The 19294-nt window shown below is 37.2% G+C and overlaps 1 protein-coding gene and 1 pseudogene across 4 annotated transcripts in view; both read left to right on the top strand.

Annotated features, from left to right (window-relative positions):
* SPPL3 (signal peptide peptidase like 3) overlaps positions 1-19294 on the top strand; it is a 121198-nt gene that overhangs the window by 62878 nt on the left and 39026 nt on the right. For all 4 annotated transcript variants that reach the window (XM_044775751.2, XM_044775752.2, XM_014862470.3 and 1 more), the window contains exon 2: positions 15771-15848. In XM_044775751.2, the coding sequence (XP_044631686.1) occupies positions 15771-15848 (78 nt within the window). The remainder of the gene's footprint in view (positions 1-15770; positions 15849-19294) is intronic.
* LOC123288474 (U2 spliceosomal RNA) lies at positions 9688-9799 on the top strand (annotated as a pseudogene).

Raw genomic sequence — 19294 nt, 5'->3', positions numbered from 1 at the left:
CTTTCTGGTCTCAGTAGAGAAGGTGTTGTTTCTCCTCCCTAAAGCTACCCCTTCTTTCATGTCTTCTCTAGAATCTTGACCACATAATCATTTCCCTCCTCTGATTATCCTTAATCTTACCTTCTCTTATGAACTTCTATTTTTCCTGTATTCTGAGTGGCATAGACCTCCCCTATCTTAAAAAAAAGAATAAACCAAGTCCCCCTGTTTATCTTCCACATTACTATTCAGTTTCATTTCTGTCTTCTACTGCTAGATTTCCTCAGGCAATGAGGGGGACCCACTTCTTCTGTTGTCTCTCTGCCCGCCATTCTATTGAAACTGCTCTATCTCTTAATCAAACCAAATGGCTAATCTCAACCTTCATGCTCTTCTGCATATATTGAGAGGTAATATGGTGTGATGGTTAGAATTGTGGACCTTTGGAGCCATACTGACCATGTTAGCATTCTGTTTCTATCTGTATAACTTCGGGCAAATTTCTTAGCATCTTACTGCCCCAGTTTGCTCAGCACGTGTACTCAGCATTTAACTCTTCTTTGTTACGTCGCAAAATGATCATTTTTCTCAGCTCTAAGCTCTCCCTGTAGTAACTCCTAATTTCCATTTTGCTAGCTATTTAGGACAAATGAAACCAAAGATTAAATGCTGAGTGGAGTGGTCTTACTGTCAAAGAGTGAACCCAGTCCAGCATGGAGTCTAGGCTCTGAGAGATGAGGTTGAAGGAGGGGAAATGGGATGGGGCTTTTAAAGTCAAAAGACAGCAGAGCATCTCAACTCCTTATTAGGAAGGTCAAGTGTGTGGGTATTCTGATGGCTGGTGCTGGTGCTGTTGGGGCTTGTTGATTAGGTAAGCATTGGGCCAGGTGGAGATGGTCTGTGTCCAGAGGGTTCTACCTTGGGTTGTGACTTGGCAACCGCCTCTGCTACATATAAGAGGTGCCCGACAGGATTTTGGTGCCCAGTCAGGTGTCCACCACTGTCAGCAGGCTAGGTACTCAGGTCAGTGTTTGTCGTACTTAGAGAAATTTTGACTCTTGTCCTTCTTTCATTCCCTTTGCCTGGTGTGTCACCAGATCTCATTGGTTCTTCGTTCAAAATATAGTTTGTAACTGTATTCGTCCTCTTTTTCCACTTCTTACTAATCTAGGCTTTATCACCTCATGCCTAGATTATTGTTAGAGTCCTACTTGATCTCCTTGATTGCAGTCTCTTCTGTACCTCCATCTACATTGAAGATTTCTACTTGATTGATTTTCCAAAAATATTACTGTATCATTTTTATGATTTTAGTCCACTTAGGGGACCAGCCCAGTGGTGCAGCAGTTAAGTGTGCATGTTCTGCTTCCGCAGCCCAGGGTTCGCTGGTTCAGATCCCGGGTGTGGACATGGCACCACTTGGCAAGCCATGCTGTGGTAGGCGTCCCACATATAAAAAAATAGAGGAAGATAGGCACAGATGTTAGCTCAGGGCCAGTCTTGCTCAGCAGAAAAGAGGATTGGCAGCAGATGTTAGCTCAGGGCTAATCTTCCTCAAAAGAAAAAAAAAAAAAAACTCCAGCAGATGAAATCCTACTGACAGGGGCTGGCCGGTGGTACAGCGGTTAAGTTGGCACATTCTGTTTCAGTGGCCCAGAGCTTGCTGGTTCTGATCCCGGGTGTGGACCTACGCATCACTTGTCAAGCCATGCTGTGGCTGGTGGCCTGCATTTAAAGGAGAGGAAGATAGGCACAGATGTTAGCTCAGGGCCAGTCTTCCTCGGCAAAAAAAGGAGGATTGGCGGCAGATGTTAGCTCAGGGCTAATCTTCCTCAAAAAAAAAAAATCCTACTGACAAACTTAGAATCCTAGTACACCATATTTTAGCCTATTCACTAAACAGAGCTCATCTTTCACTTAGTCTCTCTGGAATTTCACTCTCCTGTGAGACCAGAGAAACTTGCTCTTATTGATATTATTCTCCCTATATACCCTCTTCCCAGAGGATTATAGTGACTTTTACTCCTTTTCGATTTCTCTCTCCTCCTCTATTCTCTTTTCCCTCTCCCAAACCAAATTCTTTAAGGTGCTCAATAAATAGATGCTATTTAATATTTTATAACCCACAGAAAATATTACTCCTGAATATTTCATCTGCAAATTCAGTTCGCTGAATTGGGGACTGCTTTTGTTACAACTTTTTTTTCAGTGTATTACAATTGTTTTTTTCAACCTAAATAATTAACTGGCTTGATATATAACTTTTCACTTGTTACTTTAATAAAACTTGATTATTTTGGATTGAATAAACTAAACTTTCTAAAAATGCATTACAGTAGCCGCTTAAGTTTTTTTAAGTTGTCTTTTCAAATGAGTTAAGGTGTGGAAGTTTGCTCCTGTTTCCTATGTGAAAAGCAGTGTCAGTAACGAGATAACTAACATTTACTTGCAAGTAGCATTTAGTGCTGAATCAAGATCTCAATTGACCTGATTATGTGACTAAATAAATCTTGAAATATATGTGTAATTGTAATGTTGGTGCTTTTAAAAGTTTAAGAAAATCTTTAAATTTGGCTCTTTGAAAATAAATTCTACTAGATGGGATGTTACATTTAACTGTAGAACATAAGCTTGTAGCATTTAGTTAAAAATAAATGAAAAACATAGCCAAATGAGAAATCACAAACAATTCTTTATCTTTTTCTTAACATGTCCATGATGATCCTAAACACAATTTAAAAAATTTTTTATGTTATTTGAAAATGCAAATAATGCAGAAATGTGAAATAGTGAGTCCCATTTTTAATAGAAGTGGGATTACATATATATTGGTCTTCAGCCTGCTGCTTCTTATAACAGTTTTCCATGCTATTCTTTTAAATTTCCTCATGGTAGAGTGAATTATACCAAACACAATGACTGTAGTAAAAAGAAAAAGGTTGATTCACCTCACTGTGTTTCAGTAACTTCATCTGTAAAAGAGGGATAATAAAGTAAAGCATTTAAAACAGCACTTACCACACTACTCAATAAAAGATTGTTATTACTTGAGGAGGGAATCATCAGCCTATCTGGATGGTAACTGAAGACTTGACAGTGGACGGTATCACCTAGAGAAAATGTGTGGAGTAAAAAGTGAGGAGAACTGGTGACACAGCCCTGATGGGCAGAGGAAAAGGAGACTAAGAAAGTTTGGAGCCAGAGGGATAGGAAGAAATCCAGGAGAATATCTTGGAAGTTGGGATAAAATTGTTTCAAGAAAATTTAAGTGGTCACTGTTGTCAGATCCTGCAAAGGGTCAGAGGGGGTGTGTCAAGTAAAATATTGACTGAAGTGTTGATTAGATGAAGGACCAAGATTGTTGCTGATCTTGGGGAGAGCACATTCCATAGAGTATTGCGGGCAGAAGCCAGATTGTGTCACGAGGACACCAGAGGAGACGGCAAATACAGCCTGAGTGCCTGGAAGTTTGGACAGCCTTTTAGGAACTGGCCTTATTAACCTTTCTGGCCTTTCTTCTTTTCACTACCCCTCATCCCCCAACACACACCTAGATGCTTTTGTGGGAATATATTCTAGCTCTTGCTCTCTTGTATCTAGCCCAAGTGAACTACTTGACTATGTGTAATCTCTCAGTAGGCCCTACTTTTACATAGGCCTCCAAGCTGAACACCTACACCTGCGCTACACCTTCTCCAATCATGGCGTGTGATAGCCTGTTTACTTCTCTGTCTCCCTGTTAGACAATTCTTGGTGGGTGGTAGGGGTAGGTCTTTATCTTGGAGTGCCAGGACCTAGCAGAGTGCTAATTTAAATAGAGTCATTGCAAGATGATGGGGAGATCTGTTTGGTTTTAGATGTGTTGAGTTTGAGGTGACCGTAGTATATGCCGGTAGAAGTACCCCACAGGCATTGGAGATTTGTTACTGAAATTCGGTCAGTCTTAGAAACTCCCCTTGTTCTGGAACATCCCTTTTGAACTTCTCTGGTTTATCTTGATAAAAGTAATGGAAGCACTGTGACTTAAATTGTTAGGTTCCTTTTTGCTTGTCCACAAAAATAGATGTGTCACTGGGAGAGGTCAGCTACTAGGAAATAACTAAATGTCAGCCCGTCGCTTCCATTTTTATAAGTCATTGGAAATTTTCTTCTTAAAGTTCAGATTCGGGAGTCTTATGGATGCTTTCAAGACTTTGTTTCTAGAATTATTTCTAAAGCTATTATCAGCACTAAATGGCAGAGAATAATCTTTTAATGAGACTGATATGGTGAAAATCAGTTTGCTATAACAATCAGGTTTTGAAGAGCAATGTTAAAAAAATCCCCTTTTTTTAAAAAAAAAATTTATTGTGGTAAAATAAACATAGCATAAAATATACCAGTTTAACCATTTGTAAGTATACAATTTGGTGCCATAAAGCACATCCACTTATGTTGTTAGGCAACCATACCATCACTACTATCCATTTCCAGACCTTTTTCATCATCCCAAACAGAAACTCTGTACCCATTAAATAATAATTCTCCATTCCACCCCCTCCCAGCCCCTGGCAGCCTCTATTCTACTTTCTGTCTCTATGAGTTGTCCTATTCCAAGTCACTCATATATAAGTGGATTCATTCACTATTTGTTCTTTTGTGTGTAGCTTATTTCACTTAGCAGTGATGTTTTCAGAGTTCGTCCATGTGGTAGCATATATTACCATTTCCTTCCTTTTTAAGGCTGCATAATATTTCCTTGTATATGTACCACTTTTTGTTTATCCCATCATCCATTGATGGACACTTTGGTTGCTTCCATCTTTAGGCTGTTGTGAATAATGCTGCTATGAACATGAGTATACAAGTGTCTGTTCCAGTTAACTGCTTTCTCTTGTTTTGAGTGTATACCTAGGCCTCACTAAGTTTTCTGGCCACATATCCTGAGAGAGTATTTAGTATTCAGGAACAGTTCCTTTATGAAATATTAATCCTGACCAGCATGTTAACATAAATTTTTGCACATTTTTAAGGAAATTTATTTAGTTTAAGTTCTAAAACAGTCTTGGATAGTGATACAAAAATGTCTTCAAAAACTTCATTATAATTTTCTTTTCTGAAAATGAGTCCCTCGGTCAAATGAAAATGCATAAAACACTTTATTCCAGCTGTACCTTTGTACTTTGAGGAAACTAATTGCCTAGTTTTTCCCTTGCCTTATAAATATGTCTGTTACAGCCAATCTAGAGCTATTTTTGGCTGCTGGTGTTTTAACTCAGGAATCGCAATTATGTTGCTGGATGTATGCTCACGTCACAAAAAAAAAAAATGCACATGTTTTGAAATTGTAGTATGAGGACCTAAGAGAGTAACTCAAGAGAGAATTGAAGCGTATTGCCATGGAAGTCTTCAATGTGGAGTCTTCTTTCTGTTTGACTGAAATCCCTGCAAATCCTTTCTTATCCTCCAGGAAATAAAATGTGTCTGAAAACACAAAATGACTCCAGATCATCTTCACTGCCTTTCTTTCATAGGAATTTGCTCAGTCATGAGATTTTGTATTTCTGATGGAAGTAATTACTTTTTCACTGTACTAGCTTGGTAAAATGTAAAATATTAATAGTACTTCTCATATATGTTCTTTCCGTAAACTGTTTGGTGCTAATGAAGGGATATGAAGAATGAAGATTCTTTGTTTCTAATTCAAAGATATTTTAATAATGGAAATCCACCCTATCTTCATGGTGTGACTCGGAGATATTCATGATTATTGCTAGCCTGTACACACACACACGCTCCCTTTTGTGCAAGATAGAAAATAGTGTCTCCCTAGCCAGATAGGCTCGGGCTCATAAATATCACATTTGTGAAAGGAAAAGATGCCCCTCCCATCAGATGGCTGCATCAACCCACTAGGACTCAAGGTTCTGCTTACCAACCTGTTGCCCACAGTGTGGAGATGCATCCCCCAGGAGGAAAGGCTGGACTGTGTTTTAACACTCGATGACCCTCTGGGCCAGGTGCCCTTGTGCAGTTACAACAGTATACAGCAAAGGTCAGCCAGCTTTTTCTGTAGAGGGCCAGATAGTAAATAGTTTGGGCTTTGTGAACCATACGGTCTCTGTCACAACTACTCAGCTCTGCCAGTGAACTGCTAGAACAGACATAAGCAATACCTGAATGAATGAGTTCGGCTGCGTTTATTGCAATAGCAGTAGGCCATAGGTTGCCTACTCCTGGTGTGTGGCAACCCATAGCACTTCCCAAAGCACTTTCTCTATTAAAATATTATGTTCTGCCTCCTTGCATGGTAGATTGTAACCTTCTTAAGTCACTGACTTAATTCACTTTTTGTATCTTGCATATAAAGATTAAGTTTAAAGTACCATTGGTTTTCTTGAGAAAAACACTTGTGCAGTCATTTGAGATGCTAGTTGAACTAGCTAGTTTTTTCTTGAAACATCAGCTTTGCTTGAAGAATGACTAGTGGACAAACTAGAGTTATTCGCATTTGGGTATTTGGCAGACAGATAGATTCTCAAAAATGAATAAAGTGAGCCTGTCACTTGAAGGGAAAAAAAGAGTTTTTGCCAGTGATAAAATTTAACCCTTTAAGTGAAAATTAGAATTTTGGAAAATTTGTATCCATTATCATTAGCCTCAGAACTGATATTAACAAATGTTTTCAGAAATTATATAATTAAATGTGCCAACTTCTAGAAGAGCTGAATAACTCAGTGAACCAATACCTTCCACATGACCAAAGCATGATGTTACAGAATCTTTCACGGGTAAAAAAATCCCTTCAAAGTACAACATAGTCCATTGGATTTTAATGTAAATAATTTTTAAAAAGATTATTGATATGCTTTCAGATTCCACCCTGCAACTAACCTTTAAGAAATTACCACTTGTTGAATTTTAGGGTAGTATCAAAGAAGAATATCTTCAAAAATCTGAAAAGATTATTAAAATATCTCACCCTTTTCCAACTACGTATCTGTGTAAGGCCAGATTTTTTTCCCCATAGAGTTCAAGCAGAGCAATGTATGGCAACAGATTGAGTGCAGAAGCAGATAGGAGAATTTTTTTATTTAAGCCAGATGTTAAAGAGTTTTGCAAAAATGTAAAAGAATGGTAACTTTTCTCAGTTTTAATTTCTAATGTGGTAAGGATCAATAGCTATAACCCACAGGAACAAAAGCTCTTAGGGGGTCCTCAATTTTAAGAGTATAAATGATCTCAAGACCAAAAAGTTTGCGAAGTGCTGGTATAGAGCGATTTCTGTGCAGGGTTGGAATAGTAGTTGCTTGGTTTGTTGGGTGGACAAGAATGCTTTCATTGTATAGCTGGAAGGCTGACACATAGAACACGTTATAGAACAGTACTCTCTGTGTCTCTGTTTGGCATGATTTTTAGCAGGATATGTGTTATAAGCACTTGCTGGTAAAGCAGCTAGAAATAGATGTTTGACTATAGAGCAGTTACTAAAATCCTGCATGATTCTAAAAATCTTAGGGGATAGATATAGTCTTATATATGAGAGAACTTTCTGGTAGCTCTCTGTCTTCATCTGTTAAGGCTTGAGGGAGTGTAGTTAAAGAATCAGTGGTTTTCGTAATGACCATATAAAATATTTCAACTCAACAGCTGATCTATACTAATGTATCACTTGGCAAAGTCTTCAAGTTTTCTGTACATTTGACTAACGTGATTTTGGCATGTCTCAAATGCATGTATTTAGTTTCTTTTTGCATTTCAGTAAGAATTCCTTTATTTCAGAGTGTAGAGTAGTTCTTGTCTTTCGTGTGCGTCCAGAGTCTCTGGAAACAGACACTTCAGTAGGAGAGTCTGAGGGCCGACACATTTCTATTGATTTTTTGGGAGAGTCTGAAATAAGATCTCTGGGCTTTGATTTCATAGACGTGGCCAGACTACCCACCCTTTTCCTTGGAACACCTTTCCCTCCTTGCCTCCCCGATCCTAGTCTTACCCCAGAGCCCCAATCCCAATCTCAATTCCTGTAGTAAAATCTTAGGATCTCTGTGTACTTCTGAAATGCTGATGAATCTTATTCCAGTTCTTGTTGTGGGCAAAGAGGATAGAGAGAGCTGTGGGCAAGGCCTTCTTCCTGCCCAGCGTTATCAGCAGTGGAAACCTTCAGACATTTTTGAAACAGCTGTATGCTTATTTTTATTAGCTTGTAGAGTCGGTAAAAAGTGAGCCTACTTCAGGAGACCAAGGGCATGTTACAAACGTTGGACAAAGCAATCTATTTGGCAAAGAAAAAAAAAGAGCCTGTGAGTTAGATCCTAGAGCTGGCTAAACATTTTAAAAAGTGACCCAAGAGAAGAGTTTCCACTGGGTTGATTAAACCAGCCAGAGATTCTATCCTCATAATGGCTTACCTTCATCTGTCTCTACTGGTATAATGTAGGACTTAACATAAACCCCTTTTAAATCTATAAATGTTGGATGATAAGGAAGAAAATATTTCCAGTTTATAGCAGCCTGGAAACAGTGTTGTCTTTGTGCCAGTTTACCTATAATATGTCAGTGACCAGCCAAATGAAAGACAGTTGTCTATGAGAAGATATTTCTGGTAATATGTCTGTATCTTTGAGGAAAAACAATGTGAAACGTAGAATCTTGAAAATAAAAATTAGTTGGGCCTTCAAGTTCGTGTGGGCCAACAGAGGATTTTATAGAGACCAGAAAGAGGTAAAGGCTTGCCCAGGGAAGATCAAATGGCTAGTTATGGTATAATTAAAGATAGCAACTGGAACCTCCTGACTCCAAAGTTGTCATCAATTTGGGGTAGATGATGAAGTCAATTTGGGAGACTGGAGTTAAGCTGTTAGGCTGTTTATGTTCAGAACGGCACCTGACTCTTCATCTGAAAAATGGTGATAATCACACAGGTCTACAATTCCCCAAACCCCAAACTCGGAAAACCCAGGGTTTTTCTGCAATTCATCTGGAAGAAGAACTTGATCTAAACTGATGTGAGGCTATTTGCAATCTTTATTTATCCTGCTTAAGTAGTGTGACTATTCATATGTTTTGCTACAGAAATAGTAATATTTGATTATAGAGTATTGCTTCAGATTCCAGTGAGGGTGTTTTCTTTGTAAACTCCAAAAAATTCTGAATTCTGAAACAGATCTCTTCTTAAGGTACTTTTTTCGATAAAGGGTTGTGAACATGTAGGACTTACCTCATGGAATGGTTGTGAGAATTAAATGCTCAGCAAAATGTTGGTGTTGTTGCTCTTAGCACCAGTAAAACCGGAGAACCCCAGTTTCGAAATATAACATGGGTATCTTTCTATACAGGCATATGTCAGTGCGGTCACGAAAACTTCCTGCAGTGATGGAAATAGTCTTTATCTGGCCATCCAATACAGTAGCCACCAGCTATTGAACACTTGAAATTCAACAAGTGCAACCGAGGAACTGAATTTTCGATTTAATTAAAGTGGCCAGATGTGGCTAGTGGCTGGACAGCACAGCTCTGTATAATTCATTTGAATTCATGTTCCATTCAAGCTTTACTTTTCCCTTTTTTGTAATTATGTCTTTGTATTGATTAAGATACAGCATGCCCCAGCAAATTGTGTATTGGCTGAGACAGCTAGTGTGAGAGGGAGAACTTGTGTTTCAAAGTACATCCTAGGCTTATCATCAGCTAGTAGTTCCTTCTGTCTCCAGGGTTTTTAAAGACTTAATAATCGCTTCTGGGCCTTTTGACTAAGATCAAGTATAGTATCTGTTTTTATCAGTTTAAAGACTTAATAGTAACATGTACATATTTCTGCTTGAACTTGACACAGGCAATCGTTAATGAAATCAGCTTAAGTGATTCATAAAATATAATGCATCTATGCCAAGGAGTCCCTAAACTTAGAGAATTTAAGTGGCAAAAAGTTCCCTGGTAAATTTTCTGAAAGAAAAACTTCATGGTAAAGTTGTTTTAGGAGAGCAAAATGTTCTAACATGCTCAATGTTAGTAATAAAATGTGCTAATATGTTCACATTTGTTAAGCAGATGTTATTTTCCAAAAATGATTTCTATACACATTTTAAATGTAATATAATGTGTGATACCAATGTGTTTATAATTCCTGTAGGCTGTATAGGAGGTGTTAAAGTACAACTGCCAAAGTACAAGACACAGTTCTTCTTCTTAATGCTGTTTTCACGCGAGATTTGAGTGTGCAGTACCATGATGTGGGATTCCATGGTAAAGGGGCAATTGAAATGTGTCTGTCTTCACTAAATCTTAAATTGACTAAAAAGACAGGCACAGGCAGAGGCATCCATTTGTTTCTGTTGTTCGTTTGTTTTTCTTTCAACAGTCTACCCTCCTAATTCAGAAAGTTAAGTAAGATGAAAAAGTTGAAACATTGGGAGATACTCTTGTTGTTAATATCTCAGACGTGAGAATTTCTAGACAGTGTTCATGTGATTACAAGTTGAGTTCATTGAACCTAGAAGATTTCTCCTCATAAAAAAGAAAAAGAAGAGCGCTTTCTATATTGTCAAGTTTTCCAGGTCTTAATTTTATAGCAAAAGGCCAGTAAGGCAAGGCAATAGAAAGAATAGCTCCCGATACATAGTTGAGTTTTAAAAAAGAGGAAGTAACAGAAGAACATATGTGTTTCCCTATTTATGGTGTGCATACATTCTGTACACACAGTTTATGTGGAAGAATACATACACTAAATTGTAAATGGTGTGTACTCCTAGGGAATGGAGAGTGAGCAGGAGGGAGGAGGCACTTGTACTTTTTGCTTTATATACTTAGCTATTACTTGAATTTTTACAGTGAACATGAATTATTTTTGTAATTATTAAAAAAGAAAATTCAGGGGCTGGCCCCATGGCCGAGTGGTTAAATTCGTGCGCTCCGCTGCAGGCGGCCCAGTGTTTCATTGGTTCAAATCCTGGGCGCAGACATGGCACTGCTCATCAAACCAACTATGTACTGGGGGGCTTTGGGGAGAAAAAAGGAAAAAAATAAAATAAAATCTTAAAAAAAAAAAAAGAAAATTCATAGTGTTTCAAAAATGCAAGTTGGCTAAAATTAATTTTAATCCATGTTCTGTATTTTATAATGAATTATTTTTGTTAAAAGACTTTTTGTAAAACCTTCATAATGATAGTTTGAATTGAAAATATATGAAATTTCAAATAACACCATGAAATAACTTATAACTTCTAATTAGGTGATATTTGTTACAGTTTGCAATGTTATAACTTCTATTAAAAGTTTTATTATAAATTATAAAATACCATGAACTATATTAGGAGTCAGCTTTAAGCAGATTTTATTATATAGACTTATTTGAAGAATAAAACTGTTCAGTCTAGAAGAAACCATTAAACATCGGAACATTTTTTCTGAAACCATACATTTAGTTCTGCAGTGGTTAACGTGCTTATTGCCAGGATGTGGAGATGAGAACTGGTAGCCCTAATCATCCTCTTCATAAGATATTTTACACATGGTCAGGCCCTCACTTGAAAAAGACTATGAAGAAAGTCAGTGACTTACAGGATGGTTGACCACGCAGACTAGAGCACAGCACAGAGGATCTGTGGAGGAGGAGGAACGGGTTTAAGGACAATTCAACCTAGACTTCTAGAAGTCTTAAGTGATGAGTCTCTGGAGTCTCCACTGATTTGAGAGATGCAGCAAAAAGAATAAACAATAGTATCAGACCTTAAGACACGGAGTTGGGAAGTTTAGGCATTTAATCTACCTTTTAGGTAGTGACAGTATGCTTCAGAATATAAAGGGTACAGAAAGGCCAAGTCATCCAAGTAAACACTGTCAAAAAGAAAAATTCCTCAAAAAAAAGCTGCCTTTGTTTTTTATAGCTCTGGAGTCTGGAAAAAATTTAAATTGTTTTTTAAAATGCCTGCTAGCCCTTAATCATATGAAAAACTGCACAACCTCACTTTTTATTAATTTTAAGTTTTTAATTATATCAGAAAACTAATTAGTGCAAGTGAAAACCACATTGAGATACCAATTTTCATCTGTCGGTTTGGTAAAAATTAGACAAAACTCACTGTTGACAAGGCTTTGGAAAACAGGTGCCGTAATCCATTACTGGTGAGAGTGCAAAATGACATAACCTCTCTGGAGGGCAGCTTGGCAGCAGCTATCAAATTGCAAGTGCATTTCCTCTTCAATCCAGTAATCTCACTTTTAAGAACTTTGTTCTACACAGATATGTCATTTCATGTGTGTGCAATGCAGTTATAATTTACAAGGCTCTTTATTACAGAAGTGTTTGCAACAGAATTTTTAGGAACAACCACAGTATTCGTCTAAAAAGGATTTGTTTTTTAAAAACAAAAACCGTGGTGTATCCACACAAATGAAATACTATGCAGCTGTTTAAAGAAAATAAAGAGAAAGATCTTCACGTACTCATATAAGAAGATCTCTAGGCTATATTGTAAAAAGCGGGGTGAGGGTAGAGGAGTACAGAGCAATGTATTTAATAATCTACCTTTTATATAAGAAATGATGACAAATAATATATGTTTATATAATATATTTGTTCCTAATAAAAATGGTTATCTAAAGAGGACCCAGGGGGGATCTAGATGGGAGTGCGACTTCTCAGTGTGTACTTTTTTATATATACATAATTTTGATTTTTTACCATGTGAATATGTGACCTATTCCAAAAAGTAATTTTTTTTTTTTAATTTTAAGAAAATGTTCCTTCAGGGGGCCGTCCCTGTGGATGAGTGGTTAAAATTCCACACACTCCACTTCAGCACTTCAGCAGGCTGGGTTCAGATCCAAGGCATGGACCTACTCCACTCATCAACCATGCTGTGGAGGCATCCCACATACAAAATGGAGGAAGATTAGCACAGATGTTAGCTCAGGGAGAATCTTCCTCAGCAAATAAATGAATGAATGAATGAAGGGTGAGGCGGGGGAATAAAATGTTCGTTCTAAACAGAGGTCATTTGTTTTCAGAATTTTGAAAGATACGTGCAAAGATTATGTCAGAGCAAGAAACATAATTTTAGAATAAAGAGAAATGATTGAGTCAGTGTTCCTAATATATGAGATGTACTGTCTCAGGCATCTCTGGTGGGTAAGCCCTGTCTACATCATCTGCTTGTCTGAAAGAGGCACACTGGCCAGCCACAGCTGCATTACTGGACAGAGGCTAGCAGAGAAGCTAGAGAGACCATCCCATCTCCTGCATTCCCATTCCCTTTGCTGACTAAAATTTTAGGAAAAGGTGGCTGCCCACCCTGGGGTGCTGTGGAACAGAACTCATGACCCACAACATACATTCTTGTATTTATCTGCCTCTCATGCTTTTAATTCTCTCACCATCTCAGAGACTTTGGTGTGCAAAAAGGTTTTGTGTGGGTTTTTTTTTAGTTTTTATTGTGGAAGTTTTCAGAATATACAAAAGCAAAGAGAAGAGTGTAATGAATTCCCATGAACCTATCATTCCAGCTTCAATAATTAAAACAATTTTGCCTTTTTAAAAAAGTCTATCCCCCTTTTTTTCCTGAAATATTTTAAAGCAAACCTTAAATCTTATCATTTCACCCATAAATACTTCAGTATGTATCTCTAATAACTGAAGGTCAAAAAACTGACATTACAGACTACAACTTCTTATCCTGAAATTTCATTATGTATCCTGTTTTTTAGAAAGATTAAAGGAAACTTCTCCTCCTCTGTATTCATCAGTCTTTCCGTCTTCACTGGGGTAGTTTCCAGTCAGCATACAAAAAAAGGCTATCTCCTGTCTTAAAAAAAAAAAAATTAAGGCCTCCCTTACCTTTCATTCCCCTCCAATTGCTATTCTCTTTCCTGTGCTTTTCAAAAATCTCTCTTCATTTGCTTAAGTTTAACTTCTCATCAAGTCCACTCTGACTCCCATCCCCACCATTCCACTAACACTGTTCTTGTTGATGTCACCAGTGACTTAGACGTTGAATAAATCCAGTGGACACTTAGTTTTCATCTTGCTAGACCTCTCAGCCCCTAATGCTAACAATGAATGTTAATTGAGTACTCACTGTCCTCAGCTCTTTACATGAGTTATTTAATTCTTTAGCAGTTCTTTGAGGTAGGTGTTGTCTTTATCTCCATTTTATAGATGAAGAAGCTAAAGCTTAGGTTAAGTAACTAGTCCAACCGCTAGTAAGGGGTAGAGCAAGGGTTTAAATTCAGGCACCATCTGATCCTGCTGCCTTTGAAACACTCTCATCGCTTACCCTGCTATCCTGGGTTTTCTTCCTCTTTCTCTGTTCCATTTAGGTTTTCTTTGCAGCTTCTCCTTCTTCCTGATCTTTACATTTTGGAAGTCTCTCAGGCTTTCATCCTGGGTCCTCTTCTCACTGCCGCTAGGCAGTCTCACCCACACCTATGGCTTCAATTACCATGTGGAAGGTGATGAGCTCCCAGTATATATCTTTAGCTTAGAGCAGCTTCTGAGCTGTAGACCCAGATATCCCACTGTCTCCTCGTACATCCAAAACCTAGCTTTGAGTCTGCACCTTCTGTGTTGCCTTTTTTGCTAAATTGGTACAGCCATCCACCAGCTGCTCAGCAAAAACCTGGGAATCTTCTCTTAGCTCCTATAAATAATCACCAAGTCCTATTTATTGTCTCTTGTTATCTCGCTCATTCATCTATCTCCCTAAGGAAAGCACCCCATTCTTAGACAGGATCCACCTATTATAAATTCCGAGTACCCTGTACTTGTCTTCCTCCCCTTTATAACATTTTTTGTAATAATATTCACTTGCTTATGTTACCTTTTTGTTTTCATTCCTTTAGGATGAAATTTAACTTTTTATTCCTTTAGAAAAGACATTCAAGGAGGGACCAGGACAGTCTTGTTTGTTATTACATCCCAGCGGCTAGCAGAGTGCCTGGCGCAGAGGTGTCACTAAATATTTGCTGAATGAAAAAATGAAATTTGTTTTAGGAAAATCTCTAACAAGAATAAGTAGCGTGAAGGGTGAACTCCTGGAGACAGAGTTGCAGTCAAGATTTCTGATAGTCAAGCCATAGAAAGGAGCTGAGGAATTGGCACACGAGTGGGAGAAGTAGGGTGGTTGAGGATGTGGAAGTTGCAGGACTCAACTGACTCTGACTATACGTGGGAAGTGAGAGAAGGGGGTGTCAGGTCTGCAGCGGGTTTCTAGCTTGGACCACTGAGAGACTCATGCTACCACTCCCTGAAAGTATCAGGGATGAAAGGAAGAATAATGACTTTAGTTTTGGACCTGTTGACTTTGAAGAACCTCCTGTAGGACACCCAGAGAGAGAGAACCAATAGGCAGTTATAAAAACGGAAATGGGATTCAGGAGAGAGATACAGGCTTTACCTCATCGCTGAGTAGAGCCAGTACAGTACCCATTGATAATTCAAGTGTGAACTGAGAACGGTTTAATCACTGAGACTTTTTATCATTGGTACAGAGTTGGTAGATATTTTGGTACTTTTTAAATTGGGGATGGATGTTATAAACATATATTGTGTATTATAAAGAAATGGGATTTTTACATTATCATTTGACATCCTATGAATGTTAACTAATAATAGCTGTGAACCTAAGCATTTATTCTTTATGTTAAATGAGCAGATCTTGTTTTAATTATGTTATTTTGTTAATGCTAATTTACATCTTTTTTTTTGTCTTAAAGACAAAAATAAAACTTAGTGGGGTTTGTGGAATTGCATTAGATTGTGAACTCCGTGAGGACTTGCTGCCATGTGACTTAAATTTATTTTCCTCTTATTTCTCTAGGGCCTATTCCTTGGTGGATTCCAGTCAAGTGTCTACATTTCTGATTTCCATTCTACTTATAGTCTACGGTAGTTTCAGGTAAGATGCTCTCAAAATGGGATTGATTTCAATTGGAAGTGGAAGAAGCATTTCTCTGAAAGTGTTGGCACCAAAACTTACTGCTCTGTGAGGAGAAACATGACTTTAACAGGAATTAAGTTAGAAAGGGATAATTCTAATATTGATTCTTGGTTGGCGGCTGTTAAAATACTTCCTGGTTTTGCTTATGACTTTGGCATTTTAATGCAAACATGCAAAAACTAATTGCTCAAACATAGGTTGAGCCTTATGAGGTTGCCAATAGTCAACTTTTTTTGACCTACAGAAATGATTTCATATGGTTCAATCTACTGTTATTAGGATTGTGCACAGTAGCATTTACCAAGTATTCTCTCTGCTGGCCTTGGGAATGCTGTGCCTGGATCCCCTTGAAATACCTGTCCTGGCAGGCAGCCATAGGAATACAAAGGAAAATCAGGAAGATAGACGCTCCCATCTTCTTTCTACTATCTTTACTTAAGAGGAATTCTAGTGGTTATGTAACTCAAATAACTGTGTGGCTGATACACTTACAAATGAAGGCTGCCCGAGAGATTTTAAATTGCGAACTTGAAAGGAAGTGATGGTGATAAACGTAATAATCAGGCATAGGAATTTTGAACTAGCCAATATTATATTTGGGTTTTAATGAGTACTTGGTAAAATCATAGACTTCCAGGCTTTACCTCAACACTGAACACAAGAAGTAAAATACTGTTGATAATTCCAATATCAGCTGATAAAAGTTTTAATCATTGAGACTTCTCCTGGTTCTCCCTAGATTCATAACCATTCTTAGGGGGCGTTAATCAAGCCAGAGCAGCTTAGAACCTTATCAGCATAATCTTGATAATTTTTGTCTCTATCTTTTGGACAAGTTTCTTATTTTTTCTCTTTGAGTATTATAATGTATCAATATTTCAAAAGACTTTGTAATTAAAAAAAACAATCTCTAGACCAGCAGCCTTAGTCATAAGTATATGCCAAACAAAAGGTCAATTGTACTAAACTATTGTGTATGTTTTCATAGTTTACGTCATTTATCTTCTGATTATTTTTACCTAACAAAAATATTTTCCACAATCATCTTCATACTCATTTTTAGTAATTTGATATTTGCTTGTGTTACTGTCTTATTCCACTCTTGTTGGACAGGTGGATTGTTAAGGTGACCATCTTTTTATGTGTTCGTTTGCTTTGGTTGAATTGTATTCTTAAAATGCATGTCCAAAAGTTGAAGTACTCCACCAGAGAGTGTGAACCAGCTCTTACTACATATTGCTGTATTGTTTTCCAGGAGAGTTATACCAATTTAGGATTAGGCATGTTTTAAACAAAATCTTATGTAATAAATGTACCATAGGATTAGATCATATAGAGGGGAGGGTTTCTCTGGTGAACCTTCTTATTTTACATATGAGGAAACCGAAGCCCAGCAGGATGAGGTAACTTGATAAAGATACACAGCTAGCTGGTAGCAAAGTCTGGAATGTAACCCAGTTCTCAAGACTTCTGGGCCAATTCTTTATGTCTTTTATACTTTCATAATGCATTTTCTACAAAAAGTAAATCATGATGGCCTTTAATTATACATTTAAATTGACCTCATTGAATACGTTTGGAAGTTTTTCCTCTTCTTCTATTTTCAGGAAAAGATTATGTAAAATTATATTATTTCTTCTTTAAATATTTGATAGAACTCACCAGTGAAGCCATCTCAAGTTGGGCTTTTCTTTGTGGGAAGATGGTATTGTTTTCGTTTTTTTCCTGCTTTGTTCACTTCCTTTTTTTTTTTTAAGCATTGGTGAGGGCTTTTTAAAAATAATTTTTTAAATTGTGGTAAAATACACATACAATTCACCATTTTAACCATTTTTAAGTATACAGTTCAGTAGCAAGTAAGGGCTTTTTTAAGCACACGTTGTTATTGTCTGTCTTTTTATTATAGCCATTCTAGTACAAGAATGTGAAATGATATCTCATTGTGGCTTTGGTCACAGTTCCCTAATAACTGAGATTAGGATGTTGACAGGATATTGAGCATCTTTTCATGTGCTTATTGCCCATTTGTATTTCTTTTTTGGTGAAACGTCTATTAAAATCTTTGCCCATTTTTAAATTGGGTTGTTTGTCTTATACTGAGTTGTAACAGTTGTTTTAATATTCTAGATACAAGTTCTGTCTCAGTCGTATGATTTGCACATATTTTCTCACAGTCTCTGGCTTGCCTTTTCATTTTCTTAGTAGGGTCTTTCGAAGTATAAACACCTTTAATTTTGATAAAGTCCAACTTACCAATTTTTTGTTTCGTGGATCATGCTTTTGGTGTTGTCCCAAAGAACTCTTTGCCTAATCTATGGGCACAGAGATTTTCTCCCTGTTTTCTTTAAGAAGTTTTACAGTTTAACTTCTTAGATTTAAGTCTGTAATTCATTTTGAGTTATTTTTTGTGTATGGTATGAAGTACAAATCTTAAACTCATCTTTATGAACGTAGCTATCCAATTGTCCCAACACCATTTGTTGAAAAGATTATCCTTCAGCCCATTGAATTGCGTTGACACTGTTGTCAAAAATCAGTTGACCATAAATATAAGGATTTGTCATTGGACTCCCATTTCGGTTCTGTTGGTCCATATGTCTCTTCTTATGCCAGTACCACTGTGTCTTGATTGCTGTAGCTTTTATAGTAAGTGTTGAAATCCAGTAGTGAAAGTACTACAACTTTGTTCTTTTTCAAAATTATCTGACTACTTTGGATCCTTTGCATTTCCACAAATTTAGGTTCAGCTGGTCAGTTTCTACCAAAAAAAATTCTGCTGGAATTTTGATAGGTATTGTGCATCTATATTGCGGATCTATCTTTAAATATTTGTTAGAATTCACCAGTGGGACTGCCTAAGCCAGGCTTTTCTTTGTGGGATGATTTTTTGGGTTTTGCCTTTTCCTGCTTGGTTCACCATTTTATTCCTTTCCTTTTTTTTAAAATAGCTTTATTGAGATATAATGTACATACCATAAAATTCTCCAATGTGAAGTGTATAATTCAGTGGCTTTAGTATATTCACAAAGTTGTGCAACCATCACCATAATCCAATTTTATAGCAGTTTCATCATCCTGAAAGAAATCTTATACCCCTTAGCTGTCATTCCCCTCCTTCTCTCCCCTGTCCTGGGCAACCGCTAATCGACTTTCTGTTTCTGTAGATTGACCTGTTCTGGACATCTCATATGGTGTAATCATACAACATGTGGCCTTTTGTGACTGGCTTCTTTCACTGAGCATACTATTTTTAAAATTCATCTATGTTGTAGCATGGATCAGTATTTTGTTCCTTTTTATAATAATACTCCAAATATTACTCCTTTTTGTTTATCCATGAATCACTTGGTAGACATTTAAGTTGTTTCCACATTTTGGCTGCTGTTAACATTAATGTACAAGTT

This window comes from Equus asinus, chromosome 8 (assembly GCF_041296235.1).
Source record: "Equus asinus isolate D_3611 breed Donkey chromosome 8, EquAss-T2T_v2, whole genome shotgun sequence".
Taxonomy (NCBI): domain Eukaryota; kingdom Metazoa; phylum Chordata; class Mammalia; order Perissodactyla; family Equidae; genus Equus; species Equus asinus.
The sequence above is the reverse complement of the archived record's forward strand: the minus strand, read 5'-3'. Positions and strand labels throughout refer to the sequence as shown.